A 23,195-nucleotide genomic window follows, 5' to 3' on the forward strand; every position below is an offset into this window, starting at 1 on the left:
CGTACTGCAACTTAATAGTGCGCATGCGTGCCAACTGGAGCACATGCGCTTTGGTGTACTGGACAGTCTAACCACCTCAATCTCACAGACGCCCCCTGCTCTCAGAGAAGCAGAACGTCTCAGACAAGACCTTGACCCACTCTTCCTAACGGCATCACATTTCCGTCCAACCCTTCCCGCAACGCCAGCCCGCTCCCTCTGCAGTACTGCTTTGCACCGCCCCTTCCCTAACACCGCCCACTTCTACTCTGCGGTACAGACATGCACCGCCCCTTCCCAGTATGCCCCTCCCTCCTTTCTGCAGTACTTCTCCGCTCCTCCTCTTTCCTTAATGCTCCCGTTCCATCCTCTCTCCAGTGTGTCCCTGCACTGCCCCTTCCCCAAAACCGCTCCCCCACTTCCACGTTTGCAAGTGACCGGTCCCACCCTTTCTGCGACATCGATACCCCACCCACAGATCCAACGGTATTACGCTTTTGTGTATTCCTTGTTCCCGAATACTACCAGCTTCTGTCCCTTCCCTTTTCAAACCATAATCAACCAGGTCCTAGCCACTCTTCGCTTCCGTCTGAGCCATTCTTGCTATTCAAAAGGGATTCTGCCCTTCATTTCTGGGTCCTGATCCCTACTTTCTGTGGCCCAAACCGGATCCTGTCCCCTTTCACCAGCCTACCGGAGTCCTGCCATAGCTTATCACCCTCCCGAACTGGGTTCTGCTCCTTTCTACTGCCTGAACGATTGTTTTATCCTCCCGCAGTCCGAACCGGGTCTGCATCCCTCCTTTCTGCGGCCCGAACAGAGTCCAGATGTTTCCATTATAAGGCCCAAAGGGGATTCTGTCCCCTCTATCTCCCGTACGAACAGGGTCCAAGCACCTCTAAACCCGACCACATTGATGCAGTTAGCATCTGAACCCTCAGCAGGTTTTCTTCACCTTAGGGTGTGTGGAGTCAAGCACACTGAAGCCATAGCTCAGAGGCTCCCACAGGGTCTTCACCAAAGCTGGGTACCTTAGCTCACCTCGTCCTCTGGAATCCAGAAGGCGTCCGCTCTCTCCAAGCCTCTCCTTAGGTCTGAGCTTGTTGGCTTCCCCTCCCCAGCCGGAAGTGGTCCTGCCTTTTTCCACCTCCAGAGGGGTCTCCTTCCCTGCTTGTCAACCTCCTCCTTCACTCACTGCTTCCAAATTTTCAATCTCCTTAGTGTGGTCTCTTTTCTGCTTACTATCAGTTATTCAGTAATCACTCTTTCCTAGTCCCATTTGATTTCTCTATCCCCCACCCTGTATCCCCATTCCTATTTGATGGCTCTGTTCCCCCTAAGAGGACTGTGCTTCTCTGAGCTCCCACATCCCTTCCTACAGCCCCCTCTATGCCAACATTAATTACAGAGTGTGTTTTTGTAGTGTGTGTCTGGGTATCTCTCCCCAGGAGCTGTTCTGGGGACAGGGGACCAGGTCATATTCCTTTCCCTCTCTCAAGTATGACCAGATTAAGACATTTAGAGGCTCTAAACAGTAAGGGATAGGGTGCCCCCACATCATATACAATTCAGAAGAAAAATAGTAAAGGTAAGAAAGGCTACCAATTTTTTTTATATCCCTGATGACTATATTGATGCTTTCAATGAATATCAACTTATCTGAAAAATTTTATTGGGACCATGTTCCTCCTTTCCTGGTACACTAAGCAAGTACTTAGACTCTCTCTTGTGAAATGGAGCACTGCTCCCCTGTGCAGCAAACAGTTCTCCTAGGGCATTTATTTATTCACTCAATCCTTAATTATACATTGAGCACACAGCTACGTCAAGGCCCTCACTGGATATGGGCAAACAAAGACAAGTAAGATAGTATGCTTGTCCCTAAAGAACTCAGATCTATTTTTTTCTAAAATGTTGTTTTAAATAAGTTACTTTTTAAGTTTTTATTTTAATTCCAGTTAGTTAACATACAGTGTGATATTAACTTCAGGTGTACAATATGTGATTCAACACTTCCATATATCACCCTGTGCTCATCACAACAAATGCACTCCTCAATCCCCATCACCTAATTTAACAGATTCCCCCACCAATCTACCCTATGGTAACCATAAGTTTGTTCTCTATAATTAAGAGTCTGTTTCTTGATTTCTCTCTCTTGCTCCTTCTCTTTTTTCCCTTTTTGTTTTGTTTCTTAAATACCACACATGACTGAAATCATATGGTATTTGACTTTCTCTGATTGACTTATTTTGTTTAGCATTATACTCTCTAGATCCATCCATGTCATTGCAAATGACAAGATTTCATTTTGTATGGCTGAATAATATCCCATTGTATGTATCTACCACATTTTCTTTATCCATTCATCAAACCATTGACACTTACTCTTCTTCCATATCCTCCCTATTATAAATAATGCTGCTATAAACATAAAGGTACATGTACCCCTTTGCATTAGTGTTTTTGTGTTCTTTGGGTAAATGTCCATTAGTACAATCATTGGATGATAAGGTGGTTCTATTTTTAGCTTTCTGAGGAACTTCCATTCTATTTTCCAGAGTGGATGCACACCAATTTTTACTCCCACCAGCAGTGCACTAGTGTTCCTTTTTCTCCACATCCTCGCCAACACCTGCTGTTTCTTGTGTTATAGGTTTTAGCCATTCTAACAGGTGTGAGGTGATAGCTCACTGTAGTTTTGATTTGCATTTCCCTGATAAGGGATGATGAGCATCTTTTCAGTCTGTTGGTCATGTATATGTCATCTTTGGAGAAATGTCTGTTTCTGTTTTCTGCCCATTTTTTTAAATTGAATTATTTGGTGGTTTTGGGAGGTGTTGAGTTGTATACATTCCTTGTATATTTTGGATACCAACCCTTTATCGGATATGTAATTTGCAAATATCTTCTCCCATTATGAGGTTGCCTTTTAGTTTTGTTGATTGTTTCCTTCACTGTGTAGAAGCTTCTTATTTTGATGTAGTCCCAATAGTTTATTTTTGCTTTTTTTCCCCCCCTTGCCCCTGGAAATATATCTAGTAAGAAGTTGCCATGGCCAATGTCAAAGAAGTTATTGCCTGTGTTCTCTTCTACATTTTTAAAAATGATTTCAGGTCTCACATTTAGGTCTTTAATCTATTTTGAATTTATTTTTGTGTATGATGTAAGAAAGTGGTCCAGTTTCATTCTTTGCATGTTGCTCTCCAGTTTTCCCAACACCATTTGTTGAAGAGACTGTCTTTTTCCCATTGGATATTCTTTCCTGCTTTGTCTAAGATTAACTGACCATATAGCTGTGGGTTCATTTCCGGATTTTCTGTTCTGTTCCAAGGATCTATGTGTCTGTTTTTGTGCCAGCACCATACTGTTTTGATCACTACAGCTTTGTAATATAACTTGAAATCTGGAATTGTGATGCCTCCAGCTTTGCTTTTCTTTTAAAGGTTGCTTTGGCTATTCAGGGTCTTTTGTGGTTCCATACAAATTTTAGGATTGTTTGTTCTAACTCTGTGAAAAATGCTGTTAGTATTTTGATAGGGATTGCATTAAATGTGTAGATTGCTTTGGGTAGTATAAACATTTTAACAGTATTTGTTCTTCCAATCCATGAGCATGGAATGTCTTTCCATTTATTTGTGTCCTCTTCAATTGCTGTCATCAGTGCTTTATAGTTTTCAGAGTTCAGGTCTTTCACCTCTTTGGTTAGGTTTATTCCTAGATATCTTATTATTTTTGGAGCAATTTTTAATGGGATTGTTTCCTTTAATTTCTCTGTTGCTTCATTATTGGTATATAGAAATGTAACAGGTATGTCCACAATTATTTTGTATTCTGTGACTTTATTGAATTCGTGTATCAGGTCTAGCAACTTTTTGATGGAATATTTCTGGTTTTCTTTTTTTTTTTAATTTTTTTTTAAAGATTTTATTCATTTATTTGAGAGAGAGAATGAGACAGAGAGCATGAGAGAGGGGAGGGTCAGAGGGAGAAGCAGACTCCCCACTGAGCAGGGAACCCAATGCGGGACTTGATCCCGGGACTCCAGGATCATGACCTGAGCTGAAGGCAGCCGCTTAACCGACTGAGCCACCCAGGCGCCCCTATTTCTGGTTTTCTATATAGAGTATCATGTCACCTGTATAATAGTGAAAGTTTTCCTTCTTCCTTGCCTATTCATATGCCTTTTATTTCTTTTTATTGTCTGATTACTGTAGCTAAGACTTCCAGTATTGTGTTAAATATCAGTGGTGAGAGTGGACATCTCTGTCTTGTTCCTGACTGAAAAGGAAAAGCTCTCAGTTTTGTTTTGTTTTGTTTCCCTTGAAGATGATATTAGCTGTTGATTTCCATATAGGACATTTATTATGTTGAGGTATGTTAATTCTAAACTTACCTATTGAGGGTTGTTATCATGAATGGATGTTGTACTTTGTCAAATGCTTTTTCTGCATCTATTGAAAGGATCATATGGTTCCTATCCTTTTTTTATTAATGTACTATATCACACTGATTGATTTGTGAGTATTGAACCACCTTTGCAAGACATGAATGAATCCCACTTGATCATGATGAATGACTTTTTAATGTATTGCTGGATTCAGATTGCTACTATTTTATTTAGAATTTTTGCATCTATGTTCATCAGGAATATTGGCCTGTAGTTCACCTTTTCAGTGGAGTCCTTATCTGGTTTTGATATCAGTGTAATGTTGGCCTCATAGAATGAATTTGGACATTTTCCTTCCTTTTCTACTTTTTGAATCATTTGAAAGGAATAAGTATTAAATATTCTTTAAATGTTTCATAGAATTTGCCTGTAAATCCATCTGGCCCTGGACTTTTGTTTGTTGGGAGACATTTGCTTACTGATTCAATTTCTTTGCTGGTTATGGGTTTCTTCAAGTTTTCTAATTCTTACTCTTTCAGTTTTGGTAATTTTTATGTTTCTCAACATTTATCCATTTCTTACAGGTTGTCCACTTTGTTGGCATAAAGTTTTCATAATATTGTCTTATAATTCTTTGTATTTTGTGGTGTTGCTTGTTATTTCTCCTCTCTTGTTTTTTATCTTATTTATTTGGGTCCTTTCTTTTATCTTTTTGACAAGTCTGGCTAGAGGTTTATCAATTTTACTGATATTTTCAAAGAACCAGTTCCTGGGTTTATTGATCTATTTCTTTTTTTTTAATTTTTAGTTTCTATATCATCTATTTCTGCTCGAATCTTTATTACTTCCATCCATCTGCTGGCTTTATGCTTCATTTGTTCTTTTTCTGCCTCCTTTAAGTGTAAGTTTTGGTGGTTTATTTCTGATTTTTCTTGCTTATTGAGGTAAGACTGTATTGTTATATATTTCCCTCTTAGGAATGCTTTTGCTGGTATCCAAAGGTTTTGGACCTTCCTGTTTTCATTGTTATTTGTTTCCATGTATTTTTAATTTTTCTTTGATTTCCTGGTTGACCAGTTTATTCTTTAGTAGCATGTTGTTTAACCTCCATGTATTTGTGGTCTTTTCTGATTTTTTTTTCTTGTGATTAATGTAGTTTTATTGTATTGTGGTCAGAAAAGGAGCATGGTATGATCTCAGTCTTTTTCTATTTGTTGAGTCTTGATTTGTGACCTAATATGTGATCTATTCTGGAGAACGTCCCATGCACACTTGAGAAGAGTGTGCATTCTGCTGCTTTAAGATGGAATGTTCTGAATATATTTAAAGTCCATCTTCTCCAGGGTATCATTCAAGCCTATTGTTTCCTTGTTGATGTTCTGTTTAGATGACCTTTCCATTGATGTAAGTGGGTTGTTAAAGTTCCCTAATATTAGGGGGGAAGAAAAGATAGTGGAGGAGTAGGAGACCCTATTTCAACTGGTCCCTGGAATTGAGCTGGATATCTACCAGACCACTCTGAGCACCCACAAAATCAGCCTGAGATGTAAGAAGATCTGGATCTCTACAAACAGAATATCACAGGCGGTTGATTTTGAGGTACGAAGTGGGGAGCCCTGATTCTGCGGGCAGATATTGGAGGATAAATGGCAGTGGGAGGGAGCCTGGCCATGGGGATCCTACACCGCTGGTGAGTGACAGCTTCGCTTGCTGGGGAGAGGGCATAGACTCACAGACCGGTAGCAGCGAGGAAAGGACTTTAGGGCAGCCCCAGGGGTGGAAACCCGGAGCAGCGGGGTTGCACGTGAGAACTGGGGGTGGCCGGGGGTTTTAGAAGCACAAACGGCAGAGACATGCCCCGACCTGGAGGCAGGACTGGGAGCGCTGCGGAGGGGCACACAACCCAGGACTTTGCAGTTTATAGCAGCACAGACAGAAACAGAGATAGTGTGGCCTGGAGAGCTCACCGAAGAACAGACTGCGATCTCTCTGCTCTGAGGCAGAGGGTTGGAAACAGTCTTTTCTGCTCTGACTCACAGAAGAGACATGGAAAGCCACTAGGGAAAGCCACCAGAGAACAAAAGCCCCCAAAGAACTGATTCCCACTAAACCCATCCCCATCACAAGGGGCAGGGCAACTCTGCCCAAACAGGGTTGCTTGAATAACAATGTGGCAGGCCCCTCCCCCAGAAGACAGGCTGGGAGAACAAGAGGCCGGCAACCCTAAGGTCCCTAGAAAATAGGTGCATCTTGCTTGGGTTCTGGTCAATAATTTGGACTCCATACATTCCCTCAACCACCGCTCAACAGAATGACTAGGAGGAGGAACCCCCAAAATAGAAAAGACTCAGAGACTGTGACTTATGCCACAGATTTACAAATGGATGCAGATATAACCAAGATGTTGCAAATGGAATTCAGGGTAGCAGTTGTGAAGACAATAGCTAGAATGGAGAAATCGATTAATGGCAACACAGAGTCTCTAAGGGCAAAAAAGAAAGCTGAACTGGCAGAACTTAAAAATGCTATCAATGAGATCCAATCTAATCTAAACAATCTAACAGCTAGGGTAAGTGAGGCAGAAGAACAAATTAGTGATCTAGAACACTAATTAATAGACAAGAAGGAAAAAGAGGAGGCCAGGGAAAAACAAAATCCATGAAAATAGAATCAAAGAAATAAATGACATCATGAAATGTTCCAATGTCAGAATAATTACTGGGATCCCTGAGACGGTGGAGAGAGAGAGAGGATTAGAAGATATATTTGAGCAAATCGTAGCTGAGAACTTCCTTAATCTGGGGAATGAAACAAACATTCCTGTCTTAGAGGCAGAGAGGATACCTCCCAAGATACAAGAAAACAGGCCAACGCCACGACATGTAATAGTAAAACTCCCAAATCTTAGAACCAAGGAAACCATCTTAAGGGCACCTAGGGGGAAGAGATTTCTTACCTACAGAGGGAAGAGTAGCAGAATAACGTCAGACCTATCCACAGAGACCTGGCAAGCCAGAAAGTCCTGGCAAGACATATTCAGAGAACTAAATGAGAAGAACATGCAGCCAAGAATACTTTATCGGGCAAGGCTGTCATTTAGAATGGATGAGAGATGCAGAGCTTCCAAGACCAGCAGAAACTGAAAGAATATGTGATCACTAAGCTGTCCCTGCAAGAAATAGTAAAGGGGGTTCTATAAAAGAGAAAGACCCCAAGAGTGATATACTACAGAAATTTACAGACAATCTATAAAAACAACGTCTTCACAGGCAACATGATGACAATTAATTCATATCTTTCAATAATCACTCTCAATGTGAATGGCCTAAATGTTCCCATAAAGGGCACAAGGTTGCAGATTAGATAAAAAGGCAGGAGCCATCCATATGCTGTCTACAAGAGACTCATTTAGAACCTAACAATACATCCAGACTGAAAGGGAAGAGATGGAGATCCATCTCCCATGCCAGCGGACCTCAAAAGAAAGCTGGGATAACAATTCTTATATCAGACAAATTAGATTTTAAGCTAAAGACTGTAGTTAGAGAAACAGAAGGACACTATATCACTCTTAAAGGGTCTGTCCAACAAGAAAATCTAACAATTATAAATATCTATGCCCCCAACATGGGAGCAGCCATCTATATAAGCCAACTGTTAACCAAAATGAAGAATCATATTGATAACAATAAGTTAATTGTAGGAGAATTCAATACTCCACTCTCAGCAATAGACAGATCATCTAAGCAGAAGATCAACAAAGAAACAAGAGCTTTGAATGATACACTGGACCAGATGGACATCATAGATATACAGAACATTCCACCCTAAAACAACAGAATACTCATTCTTCTCGAGCACACATGGAACTTTCTCCAGAAAAGACCACATACTGGGTCACAAATCAGGTCTTAACTGATACCAAAAAACTGAGATTATTCCCTGCATATTCTCAAACCACACTGCTTTAAAACTGGAACTCAATCAGAAGAAAAAGTTTGGCAGAAATTCAAACACTTGGAAGCTAAAGACCACTCTGCTCAAGAATGTTTGGGTCAACCAGGAAATCAAAGAAAAACAATTCATGGAAATCAATGAGAACGAAAACACATCGGTCCAAAACCTATGGGATACTGCAAAGGCGGTCCTAAGGGGAAAATATGTAGCCATCCAAGCCTCATTCAAAAAAATAGAAAAATCCCAAATTCACCAACTAACTTTACACCTTAAAGAACTGGGGGAAAAGCAACAAACGATGCCAAAGCCACACATTAGAAGATAATAATTAAGGTTAGAACAGAGATCAATGAATTAGAAACTGGAAACACAGTAGATCCGATCAATGAAACCAGAAGCTGGTTCTTTGAAAGAATTAATAAGATCGACAAACCACTGGCCAGACTTAGCCAAAAGAAAAGAGAAAGGACCCAAATTAATAAAATGATGAATGAAAGGGGAGAGATCACGACTAACACCAAGGAAATAGAAACAATTATTAGAAATTATTATCAACAACTATATGCCAATAAACTGAGCAATCTGGATGAAATGGAGGCCTTCCTGGAAACCTATAAGCTGCCAAGACTGAAACAGGAAGAAATTGACAACCTGAATAGGCCAATAATCAGTAACGAGATGGAAGCAGTGATCCAAAACCTCCCAAAAAACAAGAGTCCAGGGCCTGATGGATTCCCTGGGGAATTCTACCAAACATTCAAAGAAGAATTAATACCTATTCTACTGAAGCTGTTTCAAAAAATAGAAACAGAAGGAAAACTTCCAAACTCATTCTATGAGGCCAGCATTACCTTAATCCCCAAACCAGGCAAAGACCCCATCAAAAAGGAGAATTTCAGAACAATATCCCTGATGAATATGGATTCCAAAATCCTCAACAAAAATTCTAGCTAATAAGATCCAACAATACATCAAAAGGATCATCCACCATGACCAAGTGGGACTTATCCCCAGGATGCAAGGGTGGTTCAACATTCGCAAATCAATCATTGTGATAGAACACATTAGTAAGAGGAGGAAGAAGAACCATATGGTCCTCTCAATTGATGCAGAAAAAGCATTTGACAAAATACAGCATCCTTTCCTGATTAAAACTCTCCAGAGTATAGGGATAGAGGGAACATTCCTCAGGTTCATAAAATCCATTTATGAAAAACCCACAGTGAACACCATCCTCAATGAGGAAAAGCTGAGAGCCTTTCCCTTAAGATCAGGAACACATCAAGGATGCCCACTCTTGCCACTATTGTTCAACATAGTACTAGAAGTCCTAGCAACAGCAATCAGACAACAAAAAGAAACAAAATGTATTCAAATTGGCAAAGAAGTCAAATGCTCACTTTTCGCAGATGACATGATACTTTTTGTGGAAAATCCAAAAGATTCCACCCCCAAATTACTAGAACTCATGCAGCAATTCAGTAATGTGGCTGGACACAAAATCAATGCACAGAAATCAGTTGCTCTCTTATACACTAGCAATGCAACTGTAGAAAGAGAAATTAGAGAAACAACTCCATTTACAATAGCACCAAAAACCATAAGATACCTCGGAATAAACCTAACAAAAGTGGTAAAGGATCTATACTCTAGGAACCATAAAACACTGATGAAAGAAATTGAAGAAGACACAAAAAGATGGAAAAATATTCCATGCTCATGGATCGGAAGAATAAACATTGTTAAAATGTCTATGCTACCCAGAGCAATCCATACCTTCAACGCCATCCCAATCAAAATTCCAATGACATTTTTCAAAGTGCTGGAACAAACAATCCTAAAATTTGTATGGAATCAGAAAAGACCCCGAATCACCAAGGAAATGTTGAAAAAGAAAAACAAAGCTGGGGGCATCACACTGCCCGAATTCAAGCTATATTACAAAGCCGTGATCACCAAGACAGCATGATACTGGCACAAAAACAGCCATATAGACCAATGGAACAGAATAGATAGCCCAGATATGGACCCTCAACTCTATGGTCAAATAACCTTCAAGAAAGCAAGAAAAAATATGCAATGGAAAAAAAGACAGTCTCTTCAATAAATGGTGCTGGGGAAATTAGACAGCTATATACAGAAAATGAAACTCAACCATTCTCTAACACCATACACAAAGATAAACTCAAAATGGATGAAAGACCTCAATGTAACAGGAATCCATCAAAATCCTAGAGAAGAACGTAGGCAGTAACCTCTTTGACATGGGCCACAGCAACTCCTTTCAATATACATCTCCAAAGGCTAGTGAAAGAAAATAAAAAATGAACTTTGGGGACTTCATCAAGATAAAAAGCTTCTGCACAGCAAAGGAAACAGTCAACAAAACAAAGAGGCAACCCACAGAACGGGAGAAGATATTTGCAAATGACACTACCGATAAAGGGCTGGTATCCAAGATCTATAAAGAACTTCTCAAACTCAACACCCAAAAAATAATCAAGTCAAAAAGTGGGCTGAAGACATAAACAAACACTTCTCCGAAGAAGACATATGAATGGCTAAGAGACACATGAAAAAATGTCCATCATCATTAGCCATCAGGGAAATTCAAATCAAAACCAAATTGAGATACAACCATACACCAATTATAATGGCAAAAATTGACAAGGCAAGAAACAACAAATGTTGGAGAGCTTGTGGAGAAAGGGGAACCCTCTTACACTGTTGGTGGGAATGCAGGTTGGTACAGCCACTTTAGAAAACAGTGTGGAGGTGCCTCAAAATAATTAAAAATAGAGCTACCGTATGAACCAGCAATTGCACTCCTGGGTATTTACCCCAAAGACACAGATGTAGTGAAAAGAAGGGCCATCTGCACCCCAATGTTCATAGCAGCAATGTCTGCAATAGCCAAACTGTGGAAAGAGCCGAGATGCCCTTCAACAGATGAATGGATCAAGAAGATGTGGTCCATATATACAATGGAATATTACTCAGCCCTCAGAAGGGATGAATACCCAACTTTTACATCAACATGGATGGGACTGGAGGAGATTATGCTAAGTGAAATAAGTCAAGCAGAGGAAGTTAATTATCATATGGTTTCACTTATTTGTGGAACGTAAGGAATAGCAGGGAAGACATTAGGAGAAGGAAGTGAAAAATGAAGGGGGAAGGAATAGGAGGGAGAGAAGAACCATGACAGACTATGAACTCTGAGAAACAAACTGAGGGTTTCAGAGGGGAGGGGGTGGGGGGTTAACTGGTTGATGGGTATTAAGAGGGCACGTACTGCATGGAGCACTGGGTGTTATACACAAACAATGAATCGTAGATCACTACCTCAAAAACCGGTGATGTATTTTATGGTGACTAACATAACATAATAAAATAAAATTTAAAAAATACAACAGATTTCTGGACATTGATTTTGTATCCTGCATCTTTGCTGAATTCATGTATGACTTCTAGTGATTTTTGTTTTTTTGTGAGATCTTTTAGGTTTTCTGCATAGAGTATCATGTCATCTGCAAATAGTTAAAGTTTGACTTCTTCCTTCCTGATTTGGATGCCTTTTATTTCTTTTTGTTGTCTTATTGGTGAGACTAAGACTTTTAGTACTATGTCAAATAGTAATGGTGAGAGTGGACATCCCTGTCTTTTTACTGACTGTAGGGGAAGGGTTCTCAGTTTGCCCCCATTGAGGATGATGTTAGCTGTGGGTCTTTCATGTATAGTCTTTATGTTGTTGAGGTATGTTCCATTTATCCCTACTTTGTTGAGGGTTATTATCAAGAAAGGGTGTTGTATTTTGTCAAATGCTTTTTTCTGCAACTATTGACAGGATCATATGATTCTTATCTTTTCTTTTATTAATGTAGTGTATCAATGTAGATTGATTTGTAAATATTGAACTAACCCTGCAGCCCAGGAATAAATCCGACTTGATCGTGGTAAATAATTCCTTTAATATACTGTTCAATTCAATTTGCTGGTATGTCACTGAGAATTCCTGCATCCATGTTCATCAAGGATATTGGCCTATAATTCTCCTTTTAGTGGGGTCTTTGTCTGGTTTTGGAATTAAGGTAATGCTGTCCTCATATAATGAGTTTAGGAATTTCCCTTTCATTTATTGATCCAAATATCAATGAAACCAAAAGGCGGTTCTTTGAAAAGAGAAATAAAATTGATAAACGTTTAGCCAGACTCATTGAAAACAAGGGAGAGAAATCAAATAAATTAAGTCAGTAAAGAAGGGGAAAAGATAACAATCAGCACCACAGAAATACAAAAAATTATAAGAGAATATTATGAAAAAATTATATGTCAACAAATTAGACATTCGAGAAGAAATAGGTAAATTCCTGGAAACATGCAATCTTTCAAAACTGAATTAGGAAGAAATATAAAATTTAAATAGACCATTACTAGTAATTATATTGAATCAGTAAACAAAAAATTCCCAACAAACAAAAGTCCAGGACCAGACAGCTTCAGAAAAATTCTACCAAATATTGAAATAACCTGAAACTAATATAACACGGTATATTAACTATATGCTGGAATTAAATTTTTTTAAAAGTGCTTTAAAAAATAAAGTAGTTAATACCTATTATTTTCAAATTATTCCAAAAAAATAGAAGAGTAAAGAAAATTTCCAAATTTAGTCTATGAGGCCAGCATTACCTTGATACCAAAACAGACAAATACATTACAGAAAAAGAAAACTATAGCCCAATATCCCTCATGAAAACATATGCAAAGGGCCTTAACAAAATATTAGCAAACCAAATCCAATAATACATTCAAAAAAATATTCACCACTCATTATCGGGGAAATGGAAATCTAAACAAGAATAAGATATCACCTCACACCTATCAGAATGGCTAAAATAAAAAATATAAAGAGTAAGTGTTGGAAGAATGTGGAGAAAAATGAACCCTCATGCACTGTTGGTGGGAATGCAAACTGGGTCCATGAAAAAGATAGAAATGGGGCGCCTGGGTGGCTCAGTCGGTTGAGCGACTGCCTTCGGCTCAGGTCATGATCCTGGAGTCCCGGGATCGAGTCCCGCATCGGGCTCCCTGCTCGGCGGGGAGTCTGCTTCTCCCTCTGACCCTCCCCCCTCTCATGCTCTCTCTGTCTCTATCTCATTCTCTCTCTCAAATAAATAAATAAATAAAATCTTAAAAAAAAAAAAAAAAAAAGAAAAAGATAGAAATGACCACTTTCTTATACCATACACAAAAATAAACTCAAAATGGGTTAAAGACCTAAATGTAAGACCTGAAAGCATAAAACTCCTAAAAGTAAACATAGTCATAATTTTTTTAGACATTGTCCTTAGTGGCATATTCATGGATATTTCTCATCAGGCAAGGGAAATGAAAGCAAAAATAAACTATTGATACCACACCAAAATAAAAAGCTTCTGCACAGCAAAGGAAACCATCAACAAACAAAAAGGCAACCTACAGAATGGGAGAAGATATTTGCAAATAATATACCCAATAAGAGGGTTGGTTAATATACAAAATATATAAAGAACTTACATAATGACACCAAAAATGCAAATAATCCAATGAAAAAATAAGCAGAGGACCTTAATAGGCTTTTTTTTTTTCCAAAGAAGACATACAGATGGCCCACACACAAACAAAACGATGCTCAACATCACTAATCATCAGGGAAATGCCAATCAAAGCCACAATGAGATACCACCTCACACCAGTGAGAATGGCTTGTATCAAAAGACAAAAAAAAAAAAAAAATGACAAGTGTTGGAGGTTCCTTCTGAGATAGTGATGTAGGAAGACCCTGAACTCACTTCCTTCATGGAACACTCCAAATTACACCTATTGGGTAGAGAATTACTCCTGAAGAAGAACTGAGGGCTGACTGAATAGCTTCTGCACAACTAACAACAGAATGGCAAGAGAACAAGAGAGGTGGAGACATAGTAACTATAGGAATCACCAACCCTGATACTGTGAACTGGGGAAAGGATAGTACTGAGGGACCAGGAGCAGATTCATCTGTCCTTGGGCACAAAAAGAAAGCCACAGTTTAAAAGAGCAAGTAGTTTATAAAAGATCCAGCCCTAGAACTCTGCCAAATGGCTGAGGAACTGCTGCAACTCTGTCTGAGCAAAATGGATTGGTGAGTGACACAATTTGCTCTTGAAAGTGCAGACCAAAGTGAGGTCTGACACCACAGATTGTTTTCTACTTCAGTGAACCCCAGATACCTAGTCCACACTGGACCTGAATATGCTGGGGCATAGAATAAAAAACTACAAATTAAGAGCAACTAACATATAAAAGAGCCAGCCCAGGAACTTCATCAGATGAAGAGGAAGCTGCTAGAACTCTCTTCTGGTGGGTTGAGCTTGAAGACACCTCTACACTCTCCTTTATATTAATAATGTAAATAGGAGCAGAGGCTGGGCACTCCAACCAGTCTGCCACCGCAGTGCCTGGGCCCTTGGCCCACAATAGACCCAGCTATCCCACAGAAGTGGCCACAGGGCAGTGCACACTAGGACATCCTTGTTTAGTGGTCACTACACCTCCATCCTTTGCACCAAGGTGACACGGACATAAAGCACCCTGGGACACTCCAGGTCCACATCACTTTGGCTTCAGATGACTTGCTAATGCAGAGTACTCTGAGACCTTCTGGGTGACATCTGCTTCAGATCCAGCAGCCCCACCAGGTTGCCCTTATGCAAGTACCCTGGAAACCCCAGCCATGGTTCCAAACAAACAACAAGGGCACCCCCTGTATGGAGTAACCTATAATACCTCTCCCCAGGATGGTCTTGGCTCCAGTGGCCTGGCAAGGGAACCCCCTATGCTAAGCACCCTGGGACACCTAGCTTGCATCTACTCTAGCTTCAGCTGTCCTGCCAAAGTGCCCTCAGTGTAGAGAGTCCCAGGACACAATGGCTTGCATCCACTTCACCTTCAGCTCTCTTGCTGTACGGAGAGCCCAGCGACCCCTCAGCTTGCACCAACTTCAGGTTTATCAGTCATGCCAAGGTACTCCTGAGCAGAGAGCCTCAAGGAGACCCCATGCCATGCTCATTTCAGCTTCAGCCACCCAACCAAAAATCTAAAGAATGGAGTGCCCATGAAACCCAGCCCATACCAGCCACAACTTCGGCCAGGCAGTGAAAGTCATCAAAAACACAGAGTCTACATAGAGGACAACCATACACAATACCATTCCTCCAAGTTTAGGAGAACTAGCTGTTCTTCCTAATCCATAAAAACACAGAGAAAATCAAGTACAATGGGGAGACAAAGGAACATGCTCCCAAAGAAAGAATAAGACAAAACTTCAAAAGAAACTAAATGAAATTCAGATAAGCAAACTGAAAAAAAGTTTAAAGTAATGATTGTGAATATGCTCACGACAATGGAGAGAAGAGTGGAAAAACTCAGTGAGACCTTCAATAAAGAAATAGAAAATATTAAAAAGGAACCAATCAGAGTTGAAGAATTCAATAACTGAATACACTACAGGGAATTAACAATATATTAGAGAGTACAGAAAGAAATATCAACTATCTGCAAGACAGGGTAATGGAAAGAACACAAGCTGAACAGCAAAAATAGGGGGAAAATCTAATAAATGAGGATAGCTTGTTGAATCACTATATTGTACACCTGAAACTAATATACTATATGCTAACTATACTGGAATTAAAATAAAAACTTAATTTAAAAATTAAGATAGCTTAAGGGGCCTCTTGGACAACATCAAGCAAAGGAACATTCTTATTATAGGGGTCCCAGAAGAAGAAGAAGACAGAGAAAGGGGGAGAAAACTTATTTGAAGAAAGAATAGTGAAAAACTTCCCTAACCTAGGGAAAGAAATAGACATCCATGTTCAAGAAACACAGAGAGTTACAAACAAGATGAACTCAAGGAAGTTTATACCACAAAACATAATAATTAAAAGGTCAAAGTTTAAAGATAAGGAGAATTTTGACAGCAGCAAGAGAGAAGAAAAATTTGCATACAAAAAAAAAACCCTATAAGGATATCAGTTCATTTCTCAACAGTAACTTTGCAAGCCAAAAGGGATTGGCATGATATATTTAAAGTGCTGCAAGGAAGAAGCCTACAACCAAGAATACTCTACCCAACAAGGTTAACATTCAGAATTGGAGAAAAGATAAAAAGATTTTCAGACAAACAAAAGTTAAGAAAGGGTATCACCACTAAAATAGCTTCACAAGAAATGTTAAAAGGACTTCTTTTTTTATTATCAGAAGGTTTCAACTTTATTAGCAATCAATTGAATTTAAATTAAAACAATGAGATTTCAATATAAGACTGACAAAATATTGCTAATGCTTTCTGTTAGTAGTGGTAGGGAAATGATCACTCAGACCATGTATCAGCAGGAATATAAATTGGTATAATTTTCTAGTGGACAATTTGACAATATGTATTGAAAATCATTTAAATGATAAGCAGATATTTTTTTAAATATTTTATTTATTTATTTGAGAGACAGAGAGATCATGACCTGAGCCAAAGGCAGATGCTTAATTGACTGAGCCACACAGGTGCCCCAAAAATGAGCAAATATTTTTGACTTAGCATTTCCAATTCTAGGAATTTATCCAAAGAAAATAAGTAGATTTAAATACAAAGAGTTACATGTGGATATTCAGCATGGCATTGTTTATAAGGAAAAATTAGAAACTGTATGGGACTTCTTTTTTTTTTAAGTAAGCTCTAAACCCAATGTAGGGTTTGAACTCATGATCCTGAGATCGAGTTGTGTTCTCTACTGACTAAGTCAGCCAGATGCCCCTAAAGGGACTTCTTAAAGTGGAAAAGAAAAGGCTATAATTTGACGTAAGAAAATTGTGAATAAAAGGATAGATATATGACAGCATATACATAAAACATGGAGGGGGGAGTTTAAAAAAGTATTTTTAGAATGTGTTTAAACTTAAAAGACCATCAACTTAATATAGACTGCTATACACTTGAGATGTTATACATAAACTTCATGGTAACCACAAACCCCAAACCTATAAAACATACCTAAAAAAGATAAAGAGAGAATGAAGGCACTACAGAAATGCAGCAATCACAAAGAAAGACAACAGCAGCAGAAGAAAGAGACTGAGAAAAACTACAAAAACAAACAAAACAATTAACAAAATGGCAGTAAGTACATATCTGTCAATAATTACTCTAAATGTAAATGGCTCAAATGCTCCAATAAAAAAACATAGGAGAGCAGAATAGATGAATAAACAAGACCCATGTATATGCTCCCTACAAGAGAATCAACTCAGACCTAACAACACATACAGACTGAAAGTGAAGGGATGGAAAAACATTTACCAGGCAAATAAATGAGAAAAAAAATCAGGGTAGCAATACATATATCAGACAAAATAGATTAAAACAAAGCTGTAATAAAAAACTAAGAAAAGCATTACATACTAATAAAGGGATTGATCTAACAAGAAATATCAGCTCAATAAAAATTGTAAATACTTACTCACCCAACAATGGAGCACCCAAATACATAAAGCAATTATTAACAGAATAAAGGGAGAAATTTATGCTAACAAAATAATAGTAGAGGACTATAACACCACACCTATGTCAATGAATAGATCACCCAGGCAGAAAATCCATAAGGAAGCAATGCCTTTGAATGACAAATTAGACCAGATAGACATAGTAGATCTACACAGAACATCGCATACAAAAATAACAGAATAAACACTGTTTTCAAGTGAACGTGTAACATTCTTCAGAATAGAACGTTAGGACACAAAACAAGTCTTAATAAATTTTAGAAAATTGTGGAAGAGTTAAGATGCCAGAGTAGTAGAGGGACCCTATGCTTGCCTTGTCCCTCAAACACAGCCAGATAAATATCAAATCATTCTAAACACTCAAGAAATTAATCTGAAGACTGAGAGAACAAACTGCACACCTAGAGGGAGAAAAATGGCCACATCATGGAAGGTAGGAGCTGAGGAGAGTTGATTGGGGGAGAAAAGAATTGCAGCTGCTGCAAAGGGGAGGGAGACATGATCACAGAGAAAGGAACAAGAGGGAAAGAGAGAGAGAGAGAAAGACTGAAATTAGTGTGCAGGGGATTGCACAAAAAAAATTCTTCCCCCAGGGCGCCTGGGTGGCTCAGTCATTAAGCATCTGTCTTCGGCTCAGGTCATGATCCCAGGGTCCTGGGATCCAGCCCCACATCAGGCTCCCTACTCGGCGGGAAGCCTGCTTCTCCCTCCCCCACTCCCCCTGCTTGTGTTCCTACTCTCACTGTGTCTCTCTCTGTCAAATAAATAATAAAATCTAAAAAACCAGCCCTGCAAGAAATATTAATGGGGAACCTATAAGCAAAGAGAGAGCCCGAAAGTAACATAGACCAGAAAGAAACAAGGACAATATACAGAAACAGGGACTTTACAGGTAGTACAATAGCACTAAATTCATGTCTTTCAATAATTACTCTAAATGGGGTGCCTGGGTGGCTCAGTCATTAAGCGTCTGCCTTCGGCTCAGGTCATGATCCCAGGGTCCTGGGATCAAGCCCCACATCGGGCTCTCTGCTCCACAGGAAGCCTGCTTCTCCCTCTCCCACTCCCCCTGCTTGTGTTCCTTCTCTCACTGTGTCTCTCTCTGTCAAATAAATAAATAAAATCTTAAAAAAAATAATTACTCTAAATGTAAATGGGATAAATGCTCCAGTCAAAAGACTCAGGGTATCATATTGGATCAAAAGGCAAGACCCATCAATATGCTGTCTGCAAGAAACTCAACTACCCTACAATCCCACAAATCGATTACTAAGTATTTACCCACAGAATATAAAAATACAGATTTGAAAAAGTACATGCAGCCTATTATTTATAGCAGCATTATTAACAGTAGCCAAACTATGGAGAGAGCCCAAATATCCATAAACTGATGAATGGATAAAGAAGATGTGGTGTATAGATATGCAATGAAATATTAGTCAGCCATCAAAAGAATGAAATTTTGCCATTTACAATGACATGGAAGGACCTAGAGTGCATTACACTAAGCAAAATAAGTCACTCAGAAAAAGACAAATACCATATGATTTCACTCATATGTGGAATTTAAGAAACAAAACAGATGAACATAGGGGAAGGGAAGGAAAAATAAAATAAGATGAAAATAGAGATGGAGGCAAACCATAAGGGCTACTTTTAACTATAGGGAACAAACAGAGTTGATCAAGGGGAGGTGGGAGTGTAAATGTGTGATGGGGGTGATGGGCATTAAGGAGGGCACTTGATATAATGAGCACTGGGTGTTATATTCAAAGGATGAAACACGAAATTCTCCCTCTGAAATGCATAATACAGTATGTCTTAATTAAATTGAATTTAAATTTTTAAAAAAGACTCTTTCTAAAAAAGAAAGAAAGAAAAATGCTATAGCTGAGATGCAAAAGAGACTAGATAAAATTTGTATGAGAACTAAAGAAGGGGAGAGAGGATATATGATATACAAGATAAAATTATGGAAAATAATGAAGCTGAAAAGAAGAAGGAAAGAAAACTAGTAGATCATGAAGGTTGGCATTGGGAACTCAGAAATTCCATAAATTGAAATAATATCCATATCATAGGAGCCCCAGGAGAGCAGGAAAAAGGGGTAGAAGGCTTATTTGAACAAATTATACATGAGAAAGTCCCTAATCTGGGAAGGGAAACAGACATTCAAGTCCGAGAGGCACAGAGATATTCACTCAAAATCAAGAAAAACAGGTCAACACCCCAACATACTATACTGAAACTTACAAAATACAAAGATAAAGAGAGAATCCTGAAAGGAGCTGAAGAGAAAAACTCCTTAAACTACAAGGGTAGACACATAAGGCTGGCAACAGACCTGTCCACAAGACATGACAGGAAAAAATGACTGTCATATTCAACACACTAAATGTGAAAAATATGCAGCCAAGAATACTTTATCCAGCAAGGCTGTCATTCAGAATGGAAGTTAGATAAATAGCTTACAGACAGAAACTAAAAGAATTTGTAATCATTAAACCAGCCCTGAAAGAAATAATCAAGGGGAATCTAAGTGAAGAGAGAGCCCAAAAGTAACATAGAACACAAAGAAACAAAGGCAATCTAGAGAAACAGGCCCTTTACAGGTAATACAATGGCCCTAAATTCATATCCTTCAATAGTTACCCTGAAAGTGAATGGGCTGAATGCTCCATTCAAAAGAAACAGGGTATCAGATTGGATTAAAAAAAGCACGACCTGTCTACAAGAACAAAAAAGCAAGACCTGTCTACAAGAGACTCATTTTAGACATAAAGGCACCTCCAGAATGAAAGCGAGGGGGTAGAGAACCATTTATCATGTTAACTAACCTCCAAAGAAAGCTGGAGTAGCAATCCTCATATCAAACAAATTAGATTTTAAACCAAAGACTGTAGTAAGGAATGAAGAGGGACACTTTATCGTACTTGAAGTGTCTATCCAACAAGAAGATCTAACAATAATAAATATTTTTGCTCCTAACATGGGAGCAGCCAATTATATAAACCAATTAATAACCAAATTAAAGAAATACATTGATAATAATACAATAATAGTATGGGACTTCACAGATCATCTAAGCAGAAGATCAACAAGGAAACAAGGGTTTTGAATGACACACTGGACCAGATGGACTTCACAGATATATACAGAGCATTCCACCCTACAGCAATAGAATAAACATTGTTCAAGAGTGAACATGGAACATTCTTCAGAATAGATCACATACTGGGTCACAGTCGGGTCTCAACTGGTACCAAAAGATTTGGATTATTCCCTGAATATTTTCAGACCACACTGCTTTGAAACTGAGCTCAATCAAAATAGGAAATTTGGAAGCAACTCAAACACTTTAATGTTAAAGAATATTCTACTAAAAAAGTGAAAGGGTCAACCAGAAAATTAAAGAAGAACTTAAAAAATTCATGGAAACAAATAAAAATGAAAAGACAACTGTGTAAAACTTTGGGATGCAGCAAAGGTTGTCCTAAGAGGAAAGGACATAACAATACAAGCCTAGCTTTAATAATTAGAAAAATCCCAAATACACAATTAAACTTACACTTAAAAGATCTGGAGAAAGAACAGCAAATAAAGCCTAAACCAAACATGAGAAGAGAAATAATAAAGCTTAGAGCAGAAATCAATGAAATAGAAATGAGAAGAATAGTAGAACAGATCAACAAAACTAGTAACTGGTTCACTGGAAGAATTAATAGGATTGATAAACACCTAGCTAGACTTATCAAAAAGAAAAGAGAAAGGACCCAAATTAATAAAACCATGAATGAAAGAGGAGAGATCATGACCAACACCAAGGGAAAAAAAACTATTTTAAAAACATATTATGATCAAATATATGCCAACAAATTAGCAATTTGGAAGAAATGGATGCATTCCTGGAAACTTATAAATTACCAAAACTGAAACAGGAAGAAATAGAAAACTCGAGCACATCCATAACAAGCAAGGAAATTGAGGTAGTATTCAAAAATCTCCCACCAAATAAGAGTCAGGGCCAGACGGCTTCCCAGGGGAATTCCATGAAACATTGAAAGAACTAATACCTATTCTTCTGAAGCTGTTTAAAAAAAATAGAAATGGAAGGAAAACTTCCAAACTCCTGCTGAAGCCAACATTACTTTAATCCCAAAACCAAAGACCCCACCAAAAAGGAGAATTACAGACCAATATCCCTGATGAACATGGATGCCAAAATACTCACCAAATACTAGCAAATAAGATCCAACAGTACATTAAAAGGATTATTCACCACGACCAAGGGAGATTTATTCCTAGGATGCAAGGTGGTTCAACATTTGCAAAACCATCAATGTGATACACTACATTAATAACAGAAAGGACAAGAGCCATATGATCCTCTCAACAGATGCAGAAAAATCATGTGACAAAAAAACAGCATCCTTTCTTGATTAAAACTATCCACAGTGTAGAGAGAGGGAACATACCACAATATCATAAAAGCCATCTACAAAAAGCCCCCAACTAATATCATTCTCAATGGGGAATAACTGAGAACATTTCCCTTAAGATCAGGAACATGACAGGGATGCCCACTCTCACCACTGTTGTTCACAATAGTACTAGAAGTCCTAACCTCAGCAATGAGACAGCAAAAAGAAATAAAAGACATTCAAATTGGCAAAGAGAAGTGAAACTCTCACTCTTTGCAGATGACATGATACTTTATGTGGAAAACCCAAAAGAACCCACCCCAAGGTTGCTAGATAACTCATACAGCAATTCAGCAACGTGGCAGGAGACAAAATCAATGCACAGAAATCAGTAGCATTTCTATACACTAACAGTGTGACTGAAGAAAGAGAAATTAAAGAATAAATCCCATTTACAATTGCACCCCAAACCAAAAGATACCTAGGAATAAACCTAACCAAAGAGGTAAAGGATCTGTACTCTAAAAACTACAGAACACATATGAAGGAAATTGAGGAAGATGCAAAGAGACGGAAAAATATTACATGCTCAGGGAGTGGAAGAATAAACATTGTGAAAATGTTTATGCTGCCAAGAGCAATCTACACATTCCATGCAATCCCTATCAAAATACCATCGACATTTTTCACAGAGCTGGAACACACATCCTAAAATTTGTATAGAACCAGAAAAGACCCTGAAAAGCCAAAGGAATGTTGACGAAGAAAACCAAAGCTGGAGGCATCAAATTACCCGACTTCAAGCTATATTACAAAGCTGTGATCATCAAGACAGCATGACACTGGCAAAAAAAAAAAAAAAAAAA

The 23,195-nt window shown here is 38.5% G+C and overlaps 1 protein-coding gene across 1 annotated transcript in view; it reads right to left on the bottom strand.

The window, feature by feature from the left end:
- Positions 1 to 440, bottom strand: part of LOC110591751 (trophinin-like) — a 9,011-nt gene extending 8,571 nt beyond the window's left edge. Inside the window, 1 exon segment of the mRNA XM_021702684.1 lies at positions 308 to 440. Within this exon segment, the coding sequence (XP_021558359.1) occupies positions 308 to 440 (133 nt within the window).
- Positions 441 to 23,195: the final 22,755 nt, after the last annotated feature.

The sequence above is a fragment of the Neomonachus schauinslandi genome, chromosome X, assembly GCF_002201575.2.
Source record: "Neomonachus schauinslandi chromosome X, ASM220157v2, whole genome shotgun sequence".
NCBI classification, from domain to species: domain Eukaryota; kingdom Metazoa; phylum Chordata; class Mammalia; order Carnivora; family Phocidae; genus Neomonachus; species Neomonachus schauinslandi.